The 14,713-nt window shown below is 41.3% G+C and overlaps 1 protein-coding gene across 1 annotated transcript in view; it reads left to right on the top strand.

The window, feature by feature from the left end:
• Positions 1 to 14,713, top strand: part of PCNX1 (pecanex 1) — a gene marked incomplete in the record, with an annotated part of 752,914 nt that overhangs the window by 253,062 nt on the left and 485,139 nt on the right. Inside the window, 1 exon segment of the mRNA XM_053711389.1 lies at positions 2,112 to 2,169. Within this exon segment, the coding sequence (XP_053567364.1) occupies positions 2,112 to 2,169 (58 nt within the window).

The following is a 14,713-nucleotide window of genomic DNA, read 5'->3' as shown; positions in this document are numbered from 1 at the left end:
TCTCAGGGCACATACTTCTTGAGACCTTTCTGGGTGATTGTGACCACGGACCCCAGCCTGCTAGGCTGTGGAGCAGTCTGGGACTCTTTAAAGGCGCAGGAACTGTGGACTCGGGAGGAGTCTGCTCTTCCCATAAACATCTTGGAATTCAGATGTACAATGCTCTAATGGGCATCAATTGCCCGGTTTATCAGTTTTCAGTCGGACAACATCACCTTAGTGGCTTACATCAACTCAGAGTTCCTTAGCCATGAAGGAGGTGGCACAGATTATTTAGTGGGCGGAAGCGCACAATTGTTGCCTATCTGCCATCCACATTCCTGGAGTGGACATCTGGGAAGCGGATTTCCTGAGCTTAGTTCTGTCTAAGCATGGATTTTTTGAGTTGGTCATTGAGACCATGATCCTGGCTCTCAAGCCTGTTACTCTAAAAAATTTAACATAAGGTATGGCATAAATACCTTTATTGGTGTGAATCTAAGGGCTATTTTTGGAGTAGGGTCAGAATTCCTAGAATTTAGTTTTTTCTCCAGGAACGTCTGGAGTAAAGGGTTGTCAGTCAGTGCTCTTTAAGGTCAGATTTCTGTTTTATCTATTTTGTTACACAAGCATCTGACCTGTGTTTAAAACTGTTGCTCCTCCTTGGAGCCTTAGTCTTGTTCTTAAAGTTTAGCAGCAGGCCCTGTTTGATCCAATGCATTCCATAGATATTAAGTTGCTATCTCTTCTGCTTGGAGAGTTTTGAAACTCTCGGATTTGCAGTGTGATTCACCCTACCTTATCTTTTATGCGGATAGGGCGGTTCTTCGTACTAAATTGGGGTTTCTTCCTAAAGTGGTTTCGGATAGAAATATTAATCAGGAAATAGTTGTTCCCTCTCTCTGTCACAATCCTTCTCATAAAGAACGTCTATTGCACAACTTGGTTGTTGGGTGTGCTCTAAAATTCTACCTACAGGCGACTAAGGGTTTTCGCCAGTCTTCTGCCCTGTTTGTTTGTTTGTTTCTCAGGAAAGCGTAAGGGTCAAAAGGCTACTGCTACTTTTCTTTCCCTCTGGTTGAAGTATAATTCATTTTGCTTATGAGACTGCTGGACAGCAGCCTCCTGAGAGAATTACAGCTCATTCCACTTGGGCTGTCACCTCTTCTTGGGCTTTCAAAAATGAAGCTTCTGTGGAACAGATTTGCAAGGCTGCAACTTGGTCCTCTCAGCATACTTTTTCCACATTTTCCAAATTTGATACTTTTGCCTCGGCTGAGGCCTCTTTTGGGAGAAAGGTTCTTCAAGCGGTGGTGCCTTCTGTTTAGGTCTGCCTGTCTTGTTCTCCCTCCCTGTTCTTTCTGTGTCCTCTAGCTTGGGTATTGGTTCCCACTAGAAATTGAATAACGTTGTGGACTCTCCGTATCTTAGGAAACAAAATTTATGCTTACCTGATAAATTTCTTTCGGATATGGAGAGTCCACGACCCCACCCTTGATTAATACAGTTATTTTTTACTAAACCTCATGCACCTCTACACCTTTTGTTATTGCTTTTCCATTTCCCTTCGGTTGAATGACTGGGGATTATGTGTAGGGGAGTGACACTTAACAGCTTTGCTGTGGTGCTCTTTGCCTCCTCCTGCTGGCCAGGAGTGATATTCCCACTAGTAATTGAATGACGTTGTGGACTCTCCATATCCGGAAAGAAAGACATTTATCAGGCAAGCATACATTTTGTTTTCCCATGTATCTAATACTCCAGCTGGTTTAACCAGTAATTGGGACCACAAGGGATATGACATTTTACATTACAATAACCATTTAAGTGCGCATTCCACTTCAGTTACTTTCTACTCGAGAGAAAAGTTTGCTTTTTGAGAAGACTGCTTTACAATATTTAATTTACTTTATTTAATTTGGTTATTGAACAGAGGATTGAAAATGGCTATTTGCGACTTCAGTGCAAGAATTGCATCCAGAATATATTTTACAAAGTTGGACTTCTGTAATGTTCCTTTAAACAGCTACTTAGATTTGACTGTAATTTTTTGTTTTTCTTGTAAAGCTGTAAAGCAGGTTGTCTTTGTAATAATCAGTTTTGTAACTAATACGTTTATTCTATTTCTACAGTGACACAGATTCCCATGTCTCAAGTTCTACCTCAGTTCGATTCTACCCACATGATCTAGTAAGCTTTTTACGCTTAATTCAATATTCTTATTAAAAAATATTTTTACTCCCACACGTTTATATTATATTATATAGTTATATATTTTATATATATATATCTATCTATATATATATATCTATCTATATCTATATCTATATCTATATCTATATCTATATCTATCTATATCTATCTATATCTATCTATATCTATCTCTATCTCCTCTATCTCTATCTCCTCTATCTCTATCTCCTCTATCTCTATCTCCTCTATCTCTATCTCCTCTATCTCTATCTCCTCTATCTCTATCTCCTCTATCTCTATCTCTATCTCCTCTATCTCTATCTCCTCTATCTCTATCTCTATCTCCTCTATCTCTATCTCCTCTATCTCCTCTATCTCTATCTCTATCTCTATCTCTATCTCTATCTCCTCTATCTCTATCTCTATCTCTATCTCTATCTCTATCTCCTCTATCTCTATCTCTATCTCCTCTATCTCTATCTCTATCTCCTCTATCTCTATCTCCTCTATCTCCTCTATCTCTATCTCCTCTATCTCTATCTCCTCTATCTCTATCTCCTCTATCTCTATCATCTCTATCATCTCTATCATCTCTATCATCTCTATCATCTCTATCATCTCTATCATCTCTATCATCTCTATCATCTCTATCATCTCTATCTCTATCTCTATCATCTCTATCTCTATCTCTATCTCTCTATCTCTATCTCTATCATCTCTATCATCTCTATCATCTCTATCATCTCTATCTCTATCATCTCTATCATCTCTATCTCTATCTCTATCATCTCTATCATCTCTATCTCTATCTCTATCATCTCTATCTCTATCATCTCTATCTCTATCTCTATCATCTCTATCATCTCTATCTCTATCTCTATCATCTCTATCATCTCTATCTCTATCTCTATCATCTCTATCTCTATCATCTCTATCTCTATCATCTCTATCTCTATCATCTCTATCTCTATCATCTCTATCTCTATCATCTCTATCTCTATCATCTCTATCTCTATCTCTATCTCCTCTATCTCTATCTCTATCTCCTCTATCTCTATCTCTATCTCTATCTCCTCTATCTCTATCTCCTCTATCTCTATCTCTATCTCCTCTATCTCCTCTATCTCTATCTCTATCTCCTCTATCTCTATCTCTATCTCCTCTATCTCTATCTCTATCTCCTCTATCTCTATCTCTATCTCCTCTATCTCTATCATCTCTATCATCTCTATCTCTATCTCTATCATCTCTATCTCTATCATCTCTATCATCTCTATCATCTCTATCTCTATCTCTATCATCTCTATCATCTCTATCTCTATCTCTATCATCTCTATCATCTCTATCTCTATATCATCTCTATCATCTCTATCTCTATCTCTATCATCTCTATCATCTCTATCTCTATCTCTATCATCTCTATCTCTATCTCTATCTCTATCTCTATCTCTATCATCTCTATCTCTATCATCTCTATCTCTATCATCTCTATCTCTATCATCTCTATCTCTATCATCTCTATCTCTATCATCTCTATCTCTATCTCTATCTCCTCTACCTCTATCTCTATCTCTATCTCTATCTCCTCTATCTCTATCTCCTCTATCTCTATCTCTATCTCCTCTATCTCTATCTCTATCTCCTCTATCTCTATCTCTATCTCCTCTATCTCTATCTCTATCTCCTCTATCTCTATCTCTATCTCCTCTATCTCTATCTCTATCTCCTCTATCTCTATCTCCTCTATCTCTATCTCTATCTCCTCTATCTCTATCTCTATCTCCTCTATCTCTATCTCCTCTATCTCTATCATCTCTATCATCTCTATCTCTATCTCTATCATCTCTATCTCTATCTCTATCATCTCTATCATCTCTATCTCTATCTCTATCATCTCTATCTCTATCTCTATCATCTCTATCTCTATCTCTATCATCTCTATCTCTATCATCTCTATCATCTCTATCTCTATCTCTATCATCTCTATCTCTATCATCTCTATCTCTATCATCTCTATCTCTATCATCTCTATCTCTATCATCTCTATCTCTATCATCTCTATCTCTATCATCTCTATCTCTATCATCTCTATCTCTATCATCTCTATCTCTATCATCTCTATCTCTATCTCTATCATCTCTATCTCTATCTCTATCTCTATCATCTCTATCATCTCTATCATCTCTATCATCTCTATCTCTATCTCTATCATCTCTATCTCTATCATCTCTATCTCTATCATCTCTATCTCTATCTCTATCATCTCTATCTCTATCATCTCTATCTCTATCTCTATCATCTCTATCTCTATCATCTCTATCTCTATCTCTATCATCTCTATCTCTATCATCTCTATCTCTATCTCTATCATCTCTATCTCTATCATCTCTATCTCTATCTCTATCATCTCTATCTCTATCATCTCTATCTCTATCATCTCTATCTCTATCATCTCTATCTCTATCATCTCTATCTCTATCATCTCTATCTCTATATCGCGTTTGTTATTTAACGCAAAAGCAAAATAAGGTGTTAAAGGGGCGTAGAATTGCCAAAAGATGCTCTGTGTTAGATCTGTTTATTATTTCAATGTTGCTTGTGTTATAACTGTTTAAAGGGGCACTAAATACCTTGCAATTACAAGACATTTCTGTTGTGTTCCTATAGAATCAAATATTAGCCATGTCTTAACATATTTAAAACAAATTAATATCCTCTTTACTGCAGCATTTTTCAATAGCCAAACTCCACCTATCATTTGCTTTATTTGGATGAGCAACTCTGTGATTTAGGCCACAGACAACAAGACTAGTCACTAGCATAAAGTTAGTATAAAGTTAATTGTTTTGCAGTTGTTATCTGGTAAAGCCAAATAAGGACATATATGAAGTCGTTACCAAGGTGGATTTCACTTTCTGAGAATTTAGAAATTGCTCAAAAACATTTTAACTATATATCTGTATTGAAAATTAAACTGTTTTTTTTATTGCAATTTTCACCTCCCTCTTTAAGTGCATATTTAGAAATGCATATTTAGAAATCAATTATTTTATACAGATACTATTTTATGTTGCTAATGCTCTAATATTCTTTCAAGTAGTGTACATTTTAGTACACTCTATGGGCTCAATTTATCATCCACAGGTGTACACCGGTTACTTCTGTCAGCCTTACTATTGCACACGAGCGCTTAAGGGCAGGAGCTCTCAATCTCCCCAGTCAGGAGAGAAGGGAGATTGTGTTGGTTATGCAAAACTGGGGAATGGTTAATAAAGGGATTATATATATATATATTATTTTTTCTCTCTTAAATTTTCTTTTATTGAGGTTGTGCACCAATTTCAACAAGCAATTGAAAGTCATGATTCAGAGTTCAGGAATACAATTTAACAGCAGAATACATACAGAAGGTAGTAAAATGTGTACTTTGTAATATGATTGGCTACAGGAACTTTTTTTTATATAAATAGCATTTTCATGTGGGTGGTTACATCTGACCACTTGTGGGCCATTTGGTTGTGTATGTCGGCACTCTCCTGGTAGCCACTAGCTGAAATCTTTCGTACAGGGGGATGTATACGCGGGTTAGCACCGCTTGTATTAATATACTATAGGTGAGGGTTATAAATTCGCTAATGGTAAATATGATCCCCATGGAACCTGGCCATACTTATGAGTCTGAGGACACAGAGCGGTAGGGGAGGGAGGGACTTCTCATATATGAATTTGATATTATGGTTTTAGGACATGCCTTATTGCACAAAGCCATTGTTATATAGAAGTAAAGCTAAGCAAGACATAGGCTAACGTTTTTGAGGTGTCTATATACTCACAAGATCTTTTGGGGAGCGTGATGCATTGTACTCTAATAGGCTATTAGTAGTAAGTTAGGGATAGGAGCTCACTTATAGAGTAGATACAGTAATATAATGTTGCTGATAACCTATTATGTGATCAATAGTCTTCAGTGAAACCGAGGATGGCATATTAGGTACAAGTAATATTCAAATATTCATGCTAATTGCACTTGTGAATTAATAATTACTTATCATAAGTAAACATTTAGGTTTCTACTGAGGTAATAAACTATACAAGTAATATGTAAACCCATGCAATAGATATGCCATATCTTGTCCCTATAGTGGGGAGGGGGAATTAGATTAGTAAGATTACACTGTAGTTGATTTCTTCTACCATCAATTGCCATGTGCGACAGAAATGTATTGTAACAGTTGCGTGGGGTGAGTAATTAGTCTATTGGAGGTCTATGATATTAATTTCCCCTTTACCTTTAGGGTTGACCTAGAATTTTACTAGTTACGGGGCCAATAAGAGTTAAAGTCAAAATATATCGGTCTTTGCATGGACCTATGTTAACTATTTTTCTTAATTAAAGAGAGAATATTTTGGCATTATGTTCAAGGGGGTAAGAAAAAAGGTAGCTGAAGGTAATAATCTGTTTTTAAATAATTCTGAGAGCTTGGTGCTATCTGCTAGTATAACTGATTCGGGGGACAAGCTTCTCCAGTATAGGTCTGATATCTTATTAATTACTCTTTGAGCTGTGTCTAGGCAGCATTGCAATTGGGACTGGTGGGAAGGCATAACATTAGAGCTGCTCAAATAACTAAATTGAATACAGGTGCTACGCTCGTAAGAGAAACCAAAATTATTATGCTCTATCAAAAGGGTGATTTATATATATTAAAAAAGAGCACTCTCACCACAACAGCAAACGCCAGGGTGCCAACGGTTGAATATAATAAGAGGCGGCACTCACTGGTCTTTCCAAAGTGTACTTTAATATAATGTCCCCGAAACGTCACTTTGTTAGACCAGTGAGTGCCGCCCCTTATCTAATATATATTAAACTAGAACTTGTATAAAGTGTATAATACAAACATTAATGATGGGGTATTTAAATTTTACAAGATTAATATACAATAGAAATTAAACTAAACATTAGAAGTTTAGTAACACAGCTTAAATTGTTGTCCACTTCATATCCGTTATTAGAGGAGCATTATCCTATGCCACATTGAGATGGGATGACTGGAGAGCTTATTTGTTTCCGCAATATATCTTTGTATGTATCTTTCTATGTTTCCAGTCAGTGCTGTAAAGAGTTGTGTCCAAGATGTCTATACTCAGGAGTGAGATAACAGTCAGAGTCATAGACTAGAGCTGCGATGCGGTTTGCTGTAGTTTGGCTTATGTCTTCCTTGGATCTTAATTTAACAGAGGTCACCACTGGTATCAGCACTGAGCGGCATAAGGTGCCTACACAATTCTCCAGGGGTCCGGCCGCATCCCCCTTAAGTGCTGCCAAAGATAAGTCTTCCTCCTACGCCCAGGTGAACTGTGCGAAATATTCTCCTTCCCAACAGGAAGTTGCAAGAGGACACCCACAGCAGAGCTGTCTATATAGCTCCTCCCCTAACTGCCACCCCCAGTCATTCTCTTGCAACTCTCGACAAGAAAGGAAGTATCAAGAGATATGTGGGGACTTAGTGTAGTTTTTACCTTCAATCAAGAGTTTATTTTTAAACGGTACAGGCGTTGTACTGTTTTACTCTCAGGCAGAAATTGGAAGAAGAATCTGCCTGGAGGTTGATGATCTTAGCGGTTTGTAACTAAGGTCCATTGCTGTTCTCACACATAACTGAAGAGTATGGAAAGAAAACTTCAGTTGGGGGGACGGTTTGCAGATCACCTGCTTTGAGGTATGTTCAGTATATTTTTTTCTAGAGAGATAAGGTCTAGAAAATGCTGACAGTGCCTGGTATATTTGAGGTAAGCCTGATAGTGATTTAACAACCATTGGGATCATGCTTACAAGATAAGGGTAATATTCATGTTAACTCTCATATTACTTAGTGTAAAAATGTTTGCATAACTTACAGAAAAAAAGTTTTTTCTCTGAGGGTGATAAATCTTTATTTGGGGACTAGTTTTCCACATGGCTTGTTAGATTACTCCTAGGAGTACTTTTTTAAGGCCCTCTGACATTGAGTTCATGGTGGGAGGGGCCTATTTTCACGCACTTTATGCACAGTTGATATTTAGACTGAGACATCCAGCTTCCCTAAAGGAGTCCTCTGGCATCTAGGACCACTATAGAGGGTTTTTTTTCCTGCAAAAATCGTGTTTAAGGGCAGGTAGAAGCCACAGCAGAGCTGTGGCAGTGTGTTTGACTGTTTTTTTTAATGGTTTTACCGTTTTTCTAATCCGGTTTGGGGCCTAAGGGGTTAATCATCCATTTGCAAGTGGGTGCAATGCTGCTTTAGTCTCTTATACACACTGTAAAAATTTTGTAGAGTTTACTACTTTTTAACACTGTTTTGCAGTTTATGTGGTAGTTTTTTTCTCTTAAAGGCACAGTACCGTTTTTGTTTTATTGCTTTTTCACATTTATTAAAGTGTTATCCAAGCTTGCTGGTCTCATTACTAGTCTGTTAAACATGTCTGACATAGAGGAAACTCCTTGTTCATTATGTTTAGAAGCCATTGTGGAACCCCCTCTTAGAATGTGTACCAAATGCACTGACCTTTCTATAAGTTATAAAGACCATATTATGGGTTTTAAAGATTTATCACCAGAGGTTTCTCAGACTGACAAAAGGGAGGTTAAACCTCCTAGCTCTCCCAATGTGTCAGAACCTATATCTCCCGCGCAAGTGACGTCAAGTACATCTGGCGCGTCCAATGCGTTTACCTTACAAGACATGGCGGCAGTTATGAATCATACCCTCACAGAGGTATTGTCCAAACTGCCAGGGTTACAAGGAAAGCGAGACAGCTCTGGGGCTAGAACAAATACAGAGCTTTCGGACGCTTTAGTAGCTATGTCTGATATACCCTCACAATGTACAGAAGCCGAAGCAGGAGAGCTTCTATCTGTGGGTGACATTTCTGATTCAGGGAAGGCGTTACTTCAGTCTGACTCTGAAATGACAGCATTTAAATTTAAGCTTGAACACCTCCGCTTGTTGCTCAGGGAGGTTTTAGCGACTCTGGATGACTGTGACACCATTGTAGTCCCAGAGAAATTGTGTAAAATGGACAAATACTTTGCAGTGCCTGTTTACACTGATGTTTTTCAAATCCCTAAGAGATTTTCAGAAATTATTACAAAGGAATGGGATAGACCAGGTGTACCGTTCTCTCCCCCTCCTGCTTTTAAAAAAGATGTTTCCCATAGATGCCGCAACACGGTACTCATGGCAGACGGTCCCTAAGGTGGAGGGAGCAGTCTCTACCCTAGCTATGCGTACAACTATCCCCGTCGAGGACAATTGTGCTTTCCTAGATCCAATGGATACAAAATTAGAGGGTTTCCTTAAGAAAATCTTTATACAACAAGGGTTTATTCTCCAGCCTCTTACATGCATTGCCCCAGTCACTGCTGCAGTGGCTTTCTGGTTCGAGTCTCTTGAAGAGGCTCTACAGGTGGAGACCCCGTTGGATGATATCCTAGACAGGCTTAAAGCTATTAAGTTAGCCAATTCATTTATTTCTGACGCCGTTTTTCATTTAACAAAGCTAACGGCTAAGAATTCAGGTTTTGCCATTCAGGCGCGTAGGGCGCTATGGCTTAAATCCTGGTCAGCTGATGTTACTTCAAAGTCTAAGCTTCTCAACATCCCCTTCAAAGGGCAGACCCTATTCGGGCCTGGACTGAAGGAGATCATTTCTGATATTACTGGAGGAAAAGGCCACGCCCTTCCCCAGGATAGGTCCAACAAATTAAGGACCAAACAGACTAATTTTCGTTCCTTTCCAAACTTCAAGAGTGGCGCAGCTTCAACTTCCTCTACTGCAAAACAAGAAGGAAATTTTGCCCTGTCCAAGCCAGTCTGGAGACCTAACCAGGCTTGGAACAAGGGAAAGCAGGCCAAAAAACCTGCTGCTGCCTCTAAGACAGCATGAAGGAGTAGCCCCCGATCCGGGTCCTGATCTAGTTGGGGGCAGACTTTCTCTCTTCGCCCAGGCTTGGGCAAGAGACGTCCAGGATCCCTGGGCTCTGGAGATTGTTTCCCAGGGATATCTTCTGGATTTCAAAGCCTCATCTCCAAAAGGGAGATTTCATCTCTCACAATTATCTGCAAACCAGATAAAGAGAGAGGCATTCCTACGTTGCGTTCAAGACCTTCTGGTTATGGGAGTGATCCACCAAGTTCCAAGGGAGGAACAGGGGCAAGGATTCTATTCAAATCTGTTTATAGTTCCCAAAAAAGAGGGAACTTTCAGACCAATCTTGGATCTCAAAATCCTAAACAAATTTCTCAGGGTCCCATCCTTCAAGATGGAGACTATTCGAACCATCCTACCTATGATCCAGGAGGGTCAATATATGACTACCGTGGACTTAAAGGATGCTTATCTCCACATTCCGATACACAGAGATCATCATCGGTTTCTCATGTTTGCCTTCCTAGACAGGCATTTCCAGTTTGTGGCTCTTCCCTTCGGGTTAGCCACGGCACCAAGAAGAATCTTTACGAAGGTTCTAGGGTCCCTACTGGCGGTTCTAAGGCCACGAGGCATTGCGGTGGCTCCTTACCTAGACGACATTCTGATACAGGCGTCGAATTTTCAAATCACCAAGTCCCATACGGACATTGTTCTGGCATACCTGAGGTTTCATGGGTGGAAGGTGAACGAAGAAAAGAGTTCTCTCTCCCCTCTCACAAGAGTTTCCTTCCTAGGAACTCTGATAGATTCAGTAGAAATGAAGATTTTTCTGACAGAGGTCAAGTTGTCAAAGCTTCTAACTTCCTGCCGTGCTCTTTATTCCACTTCTCAGCCGTCAGTGGCTCAGTGTATGGAAGTAATCGGCTTAATGGTAGCGGCAATGGACATAGTTCCGTTTGCCCGCCTACATCTCAGACCACTGCAACTTTGCATGCTCAATCAGTGGAATGGGGATTACACAGATTTGTCCCCTCTGACAAATCTGGATCAAGAGACCAGGGATTCTCTTCTCTTGTGGCTATCTCGGGTCCATCTGTCCAGGGGAATGAGCTTCCGCAGGCCAGAATGGACTATAGTGACGACAGATGCCAGCCTTCTGGGCTGGGGCGCAGTCTGGAACTCCCTGAAGGCTCAGGGTTCGTGGACTCAGGAGGAAGCGCTCCTTCCGATAAACATTCTGGAACTAAGAGCAATATTCAATGCTCTTCAGGCTTGGCCTCAGCTAGCTGCGGTCAGGTTCATCAGATTTCAGTCGGACAACATCACGACTGTAGACTATATCAACCATCAGGAGGTTACAAGGAGCCCTCTGGCGATGTTGGAGGTTTCAAAGATAATTCTATGGGCAGAGGTTCACTCTTGCCATCTCTCAGCTATCCATATCCCAGGAGTAGAGAACTGGGAGGCAGATTTCCAAAGTCGGCAGACTTTTCATCCGGGGAGCGGGAGCTCCATCCGGAGGTATTTGCCCAGTTGATTCAACTATGGGGCAAACCAGAACTGGATCTCATGGCGTCTCGTCAGAACGCCAAGCTTCCTCGCTACCGGTCCAGGCATCTTCACCAGGGTTTACAATGGCAACCTGCGGTGTGTATTGCTACCATCACTAGTGCAGCAGCATACTGGTTTGATGCGTTGTCTTATTCTATGCAGACACACACTCTTCTTGAAGAAATCCAGGATTGGATTAAGGCCCTTAAATTAACAATTTTTTTTATTACAGACGCTTCCCTTCAGGTGATTAAGCTAGGAGAAAAAAAATTCAGGGTTTGCCGTACTGGCCCGCAGAGCCATATGGTTAAAATCCTGGTCTGCGGATGTGTCATATAAGTCTAAGCTTTTGGCGATTCCCTTCAAGGGTAAGACATTATTTGGGGCAGGCTTGGCGGAAATTATTTCCGATAATTACGGGAGGAAAGGGTCATTTCCTCCCTCAGTATAAGAGGAATAAGCAGAAAGGACGTCAGAGTAATTTTCGTTCCTTTCGAAATTTCAAGGGTAAGCCTTCCTCTCCCTCTACAAAACGAGAACAGTCCAAGCCTGCCTGGAGGTCCAACCAATCCTGGAACAAGAGTAAGCAATCCAAGAAGCCCGTTAATGACTCAGTCAGCATGAAGGGTGTGCCCCCGATCCGGGGCCGGATCTTGTGGGGGGCAGACTTTCCATCTTCGCTCACGCTTTGGTTCGGGATGTTCAGGATCCCTGGATGGTGGACATCGTGTCTCAGGGATACAAAGTAGAATTCAAAACTTTTCCTCCCAGGGGCAGGTTTCTGCTCTCAAGATTATCTGTAGACCAGATAGAGAGGCGTTCTTACGCTGTGTTCAAGAATTTTCCGACCTGGGAGTGATAGTTCCTGTTCCAATGCAGGAGCAGGGTCTGGGATTTTACTCCAATCTATTCGTGGTTCCCAAAAACGAGGGAACTTTCAGACCAATTCTAGATCTCAAGAGTCTAAACTTGTTTCTCAGGGTACCGTCCTTCAAAATGGAAACTCTTCGTTCCATTCTTCCATTGGTTTAAGATGGTCAATTCATGACTACAGTAGATTTAAAGGACGCATACCTGCACGTTCCCATCCACAGGAATCATCATAAGTTTCTGAGGTTCCCCTGTTTAGACAAACACTTCCAGTTTGTGGCTCTTCCATTCGGCCTTGCAACAGCTCCCAGAATTTTTTCAAAAGTCCTGGGATCCTTGTTGGCGGTGCTCCGGTTGCGGGGCATTGCAGTGGCTTCTTATCTGGATGACATCCTGGTTCAGACGCCATCCTTTCAACAAGCAAACTCCCACACAGATGTTGTTATCCTTCCTGCGCTCTCACAGATGGAAGGTGAATCTGGGAAAGAGTTCCTTAATTCCGGCTACAAGGGTAGTGGTGTTGGGAACTATAATAGATTCCCTATCGATGAAAATATTTCTGACAGAGGTCAGAAGATCAAAGATCTTCGACTCTTGTCTGGCGCTTCAGTCCTCTCCTCGGCCATCAGTGGCTCAATGTATGAAGGTAATCGGTCTGATGATAGCTGCCATGGACATCATTCCGTTTGCCTGTTTCCACCTCAGACCTCTGCAATTATGCATGCTCAAGCAGTGGAACAGAGATTATACTGACCTGTCTCCGCGATTACATCTGGATCAGGATTCACTTCTTTGGTGGTTGTCTCAGGATCATCTCTCCCAGGGAACCTGCTTCTGCAGACCCTCCTGGGTGATTGTGACAACGGATGCCAGCCTGTTGGGATGGGGAGCAGTCTGGGGCTCTCTAAAGGCTCAGGGAACTTGGACTCGGCAGGAGTCAATTCTACCCATAAACATTATGGAACTGAGAGCAATCTTCAATTCTCTTCTGGCCTGGCCTCAGTTAGTCTTGGCTCGGTTCATCAGGTTCCAGTCGGACAACATAACTTCAGTGGCTTACATCAACCATCAGGGAGGAACACAGAGCTCCTTGGCCATGACAGAGGTAGCCAAGATAATTCAGTGGGCGGAGAACCACAATTGCCGTCTGCCTGCGATCCACATCCCAGGAGGGGACAACTGGGAGGCAGACTTCCTGAGCAGGCAGACCTTTCACCCGGGGGAGTGGGAGCTCTATCCGGAATTGTTTTCCAGCCTGATTCTCAAATGGGGTCAGCCGGAAATTGGATCTCATGGCATCTCGGCAGAATGCCAAGCTTCCGAGGTATGGGTCAATATCAAGGGACCCTCAGGCTGTACTGATAGACACCCTGGCGGTACCTTGGAATTTCAGTCTTGCATACCTATTTCCTCCGCTCTTCTACCTCGGGTCATTGCTCGAATCAAGCAGGAGAGGGTGTTGGTGATCCTCATTGCACCGGCGTGGCCTCACAGGATTTGGTATGTTGACCTGGTGGACATGTCATCTCTTCCACCTTGGAGACTTCCGTTGAAGAAGGACCTTCTACTTCAAGGGCCCTTCCTCCATCCAAATCTAGTTTCTCTTAGGCTGACTACTTGGAGATTGAACGCTTAATTTTTTCCAAGCGTGGATTTTCGGAATTGGTCATTGAGACCATGATTCAGGCTCGTAAACATGTGACTAGAAAGATATACCACAAAATATTGTGTAAATATCTATATTGGTGTGAATCCAAGGGATACTCTTGGAGTAGAGTTAGGATTCCTAGAATTCTGTCCTTTCTCCAAGAGGGTTTGGGGAAGGGATTATCGGCAAGTTCCCTAAAGGGTCAAATATCTGCCTTGTCCATTTTGTTACATAAACGTCTGGCGGACGTACCAGACGTGCAATCGTTTTGTCAGGCCTTGGTCAGGATCAGGCCAGTGTTCAAGCCAGTTACTCCTCCCCGGATATTAAGTTGTTATCTTGGAAAGTTTTGTTTCTTGTTGCTATTTCATCTGCTCGTAGAGTGTCAGAGCTCTCGGCATTACAGTATGAGTCTCCTTACCTTATTTTTCATTCGGATAAGGTGGTTTTACGTACTAAGTTAGGGTTTCTTCCTAAGGTTGTTTCTGATAGGAACATTAATCAGGAGATTGTTGTTCCTTCCTTGTGTCCTAACCCTTCTTCTCAGATGGAACGTCT

Source organism: Bombina bombina, chromosome 1 (genome assembly GCF_027579735.1).
Source record: "Bombina bombina isolate aBomBom1 chromosome 1, aBomBom1.pri, whole genome shotgun sequence".
Taxonomy (NCBI): domain Eukaryota; kingdom Metazoa; phylum Chordata; class Amphibia; order Anura; family Bombinatoridae; genus Bombina; species Bombina bombina.
Note: the sequence above shows the minus strand (reverse complement) of the source record. Positions and strands in the feature narration are given on the sequence as shown.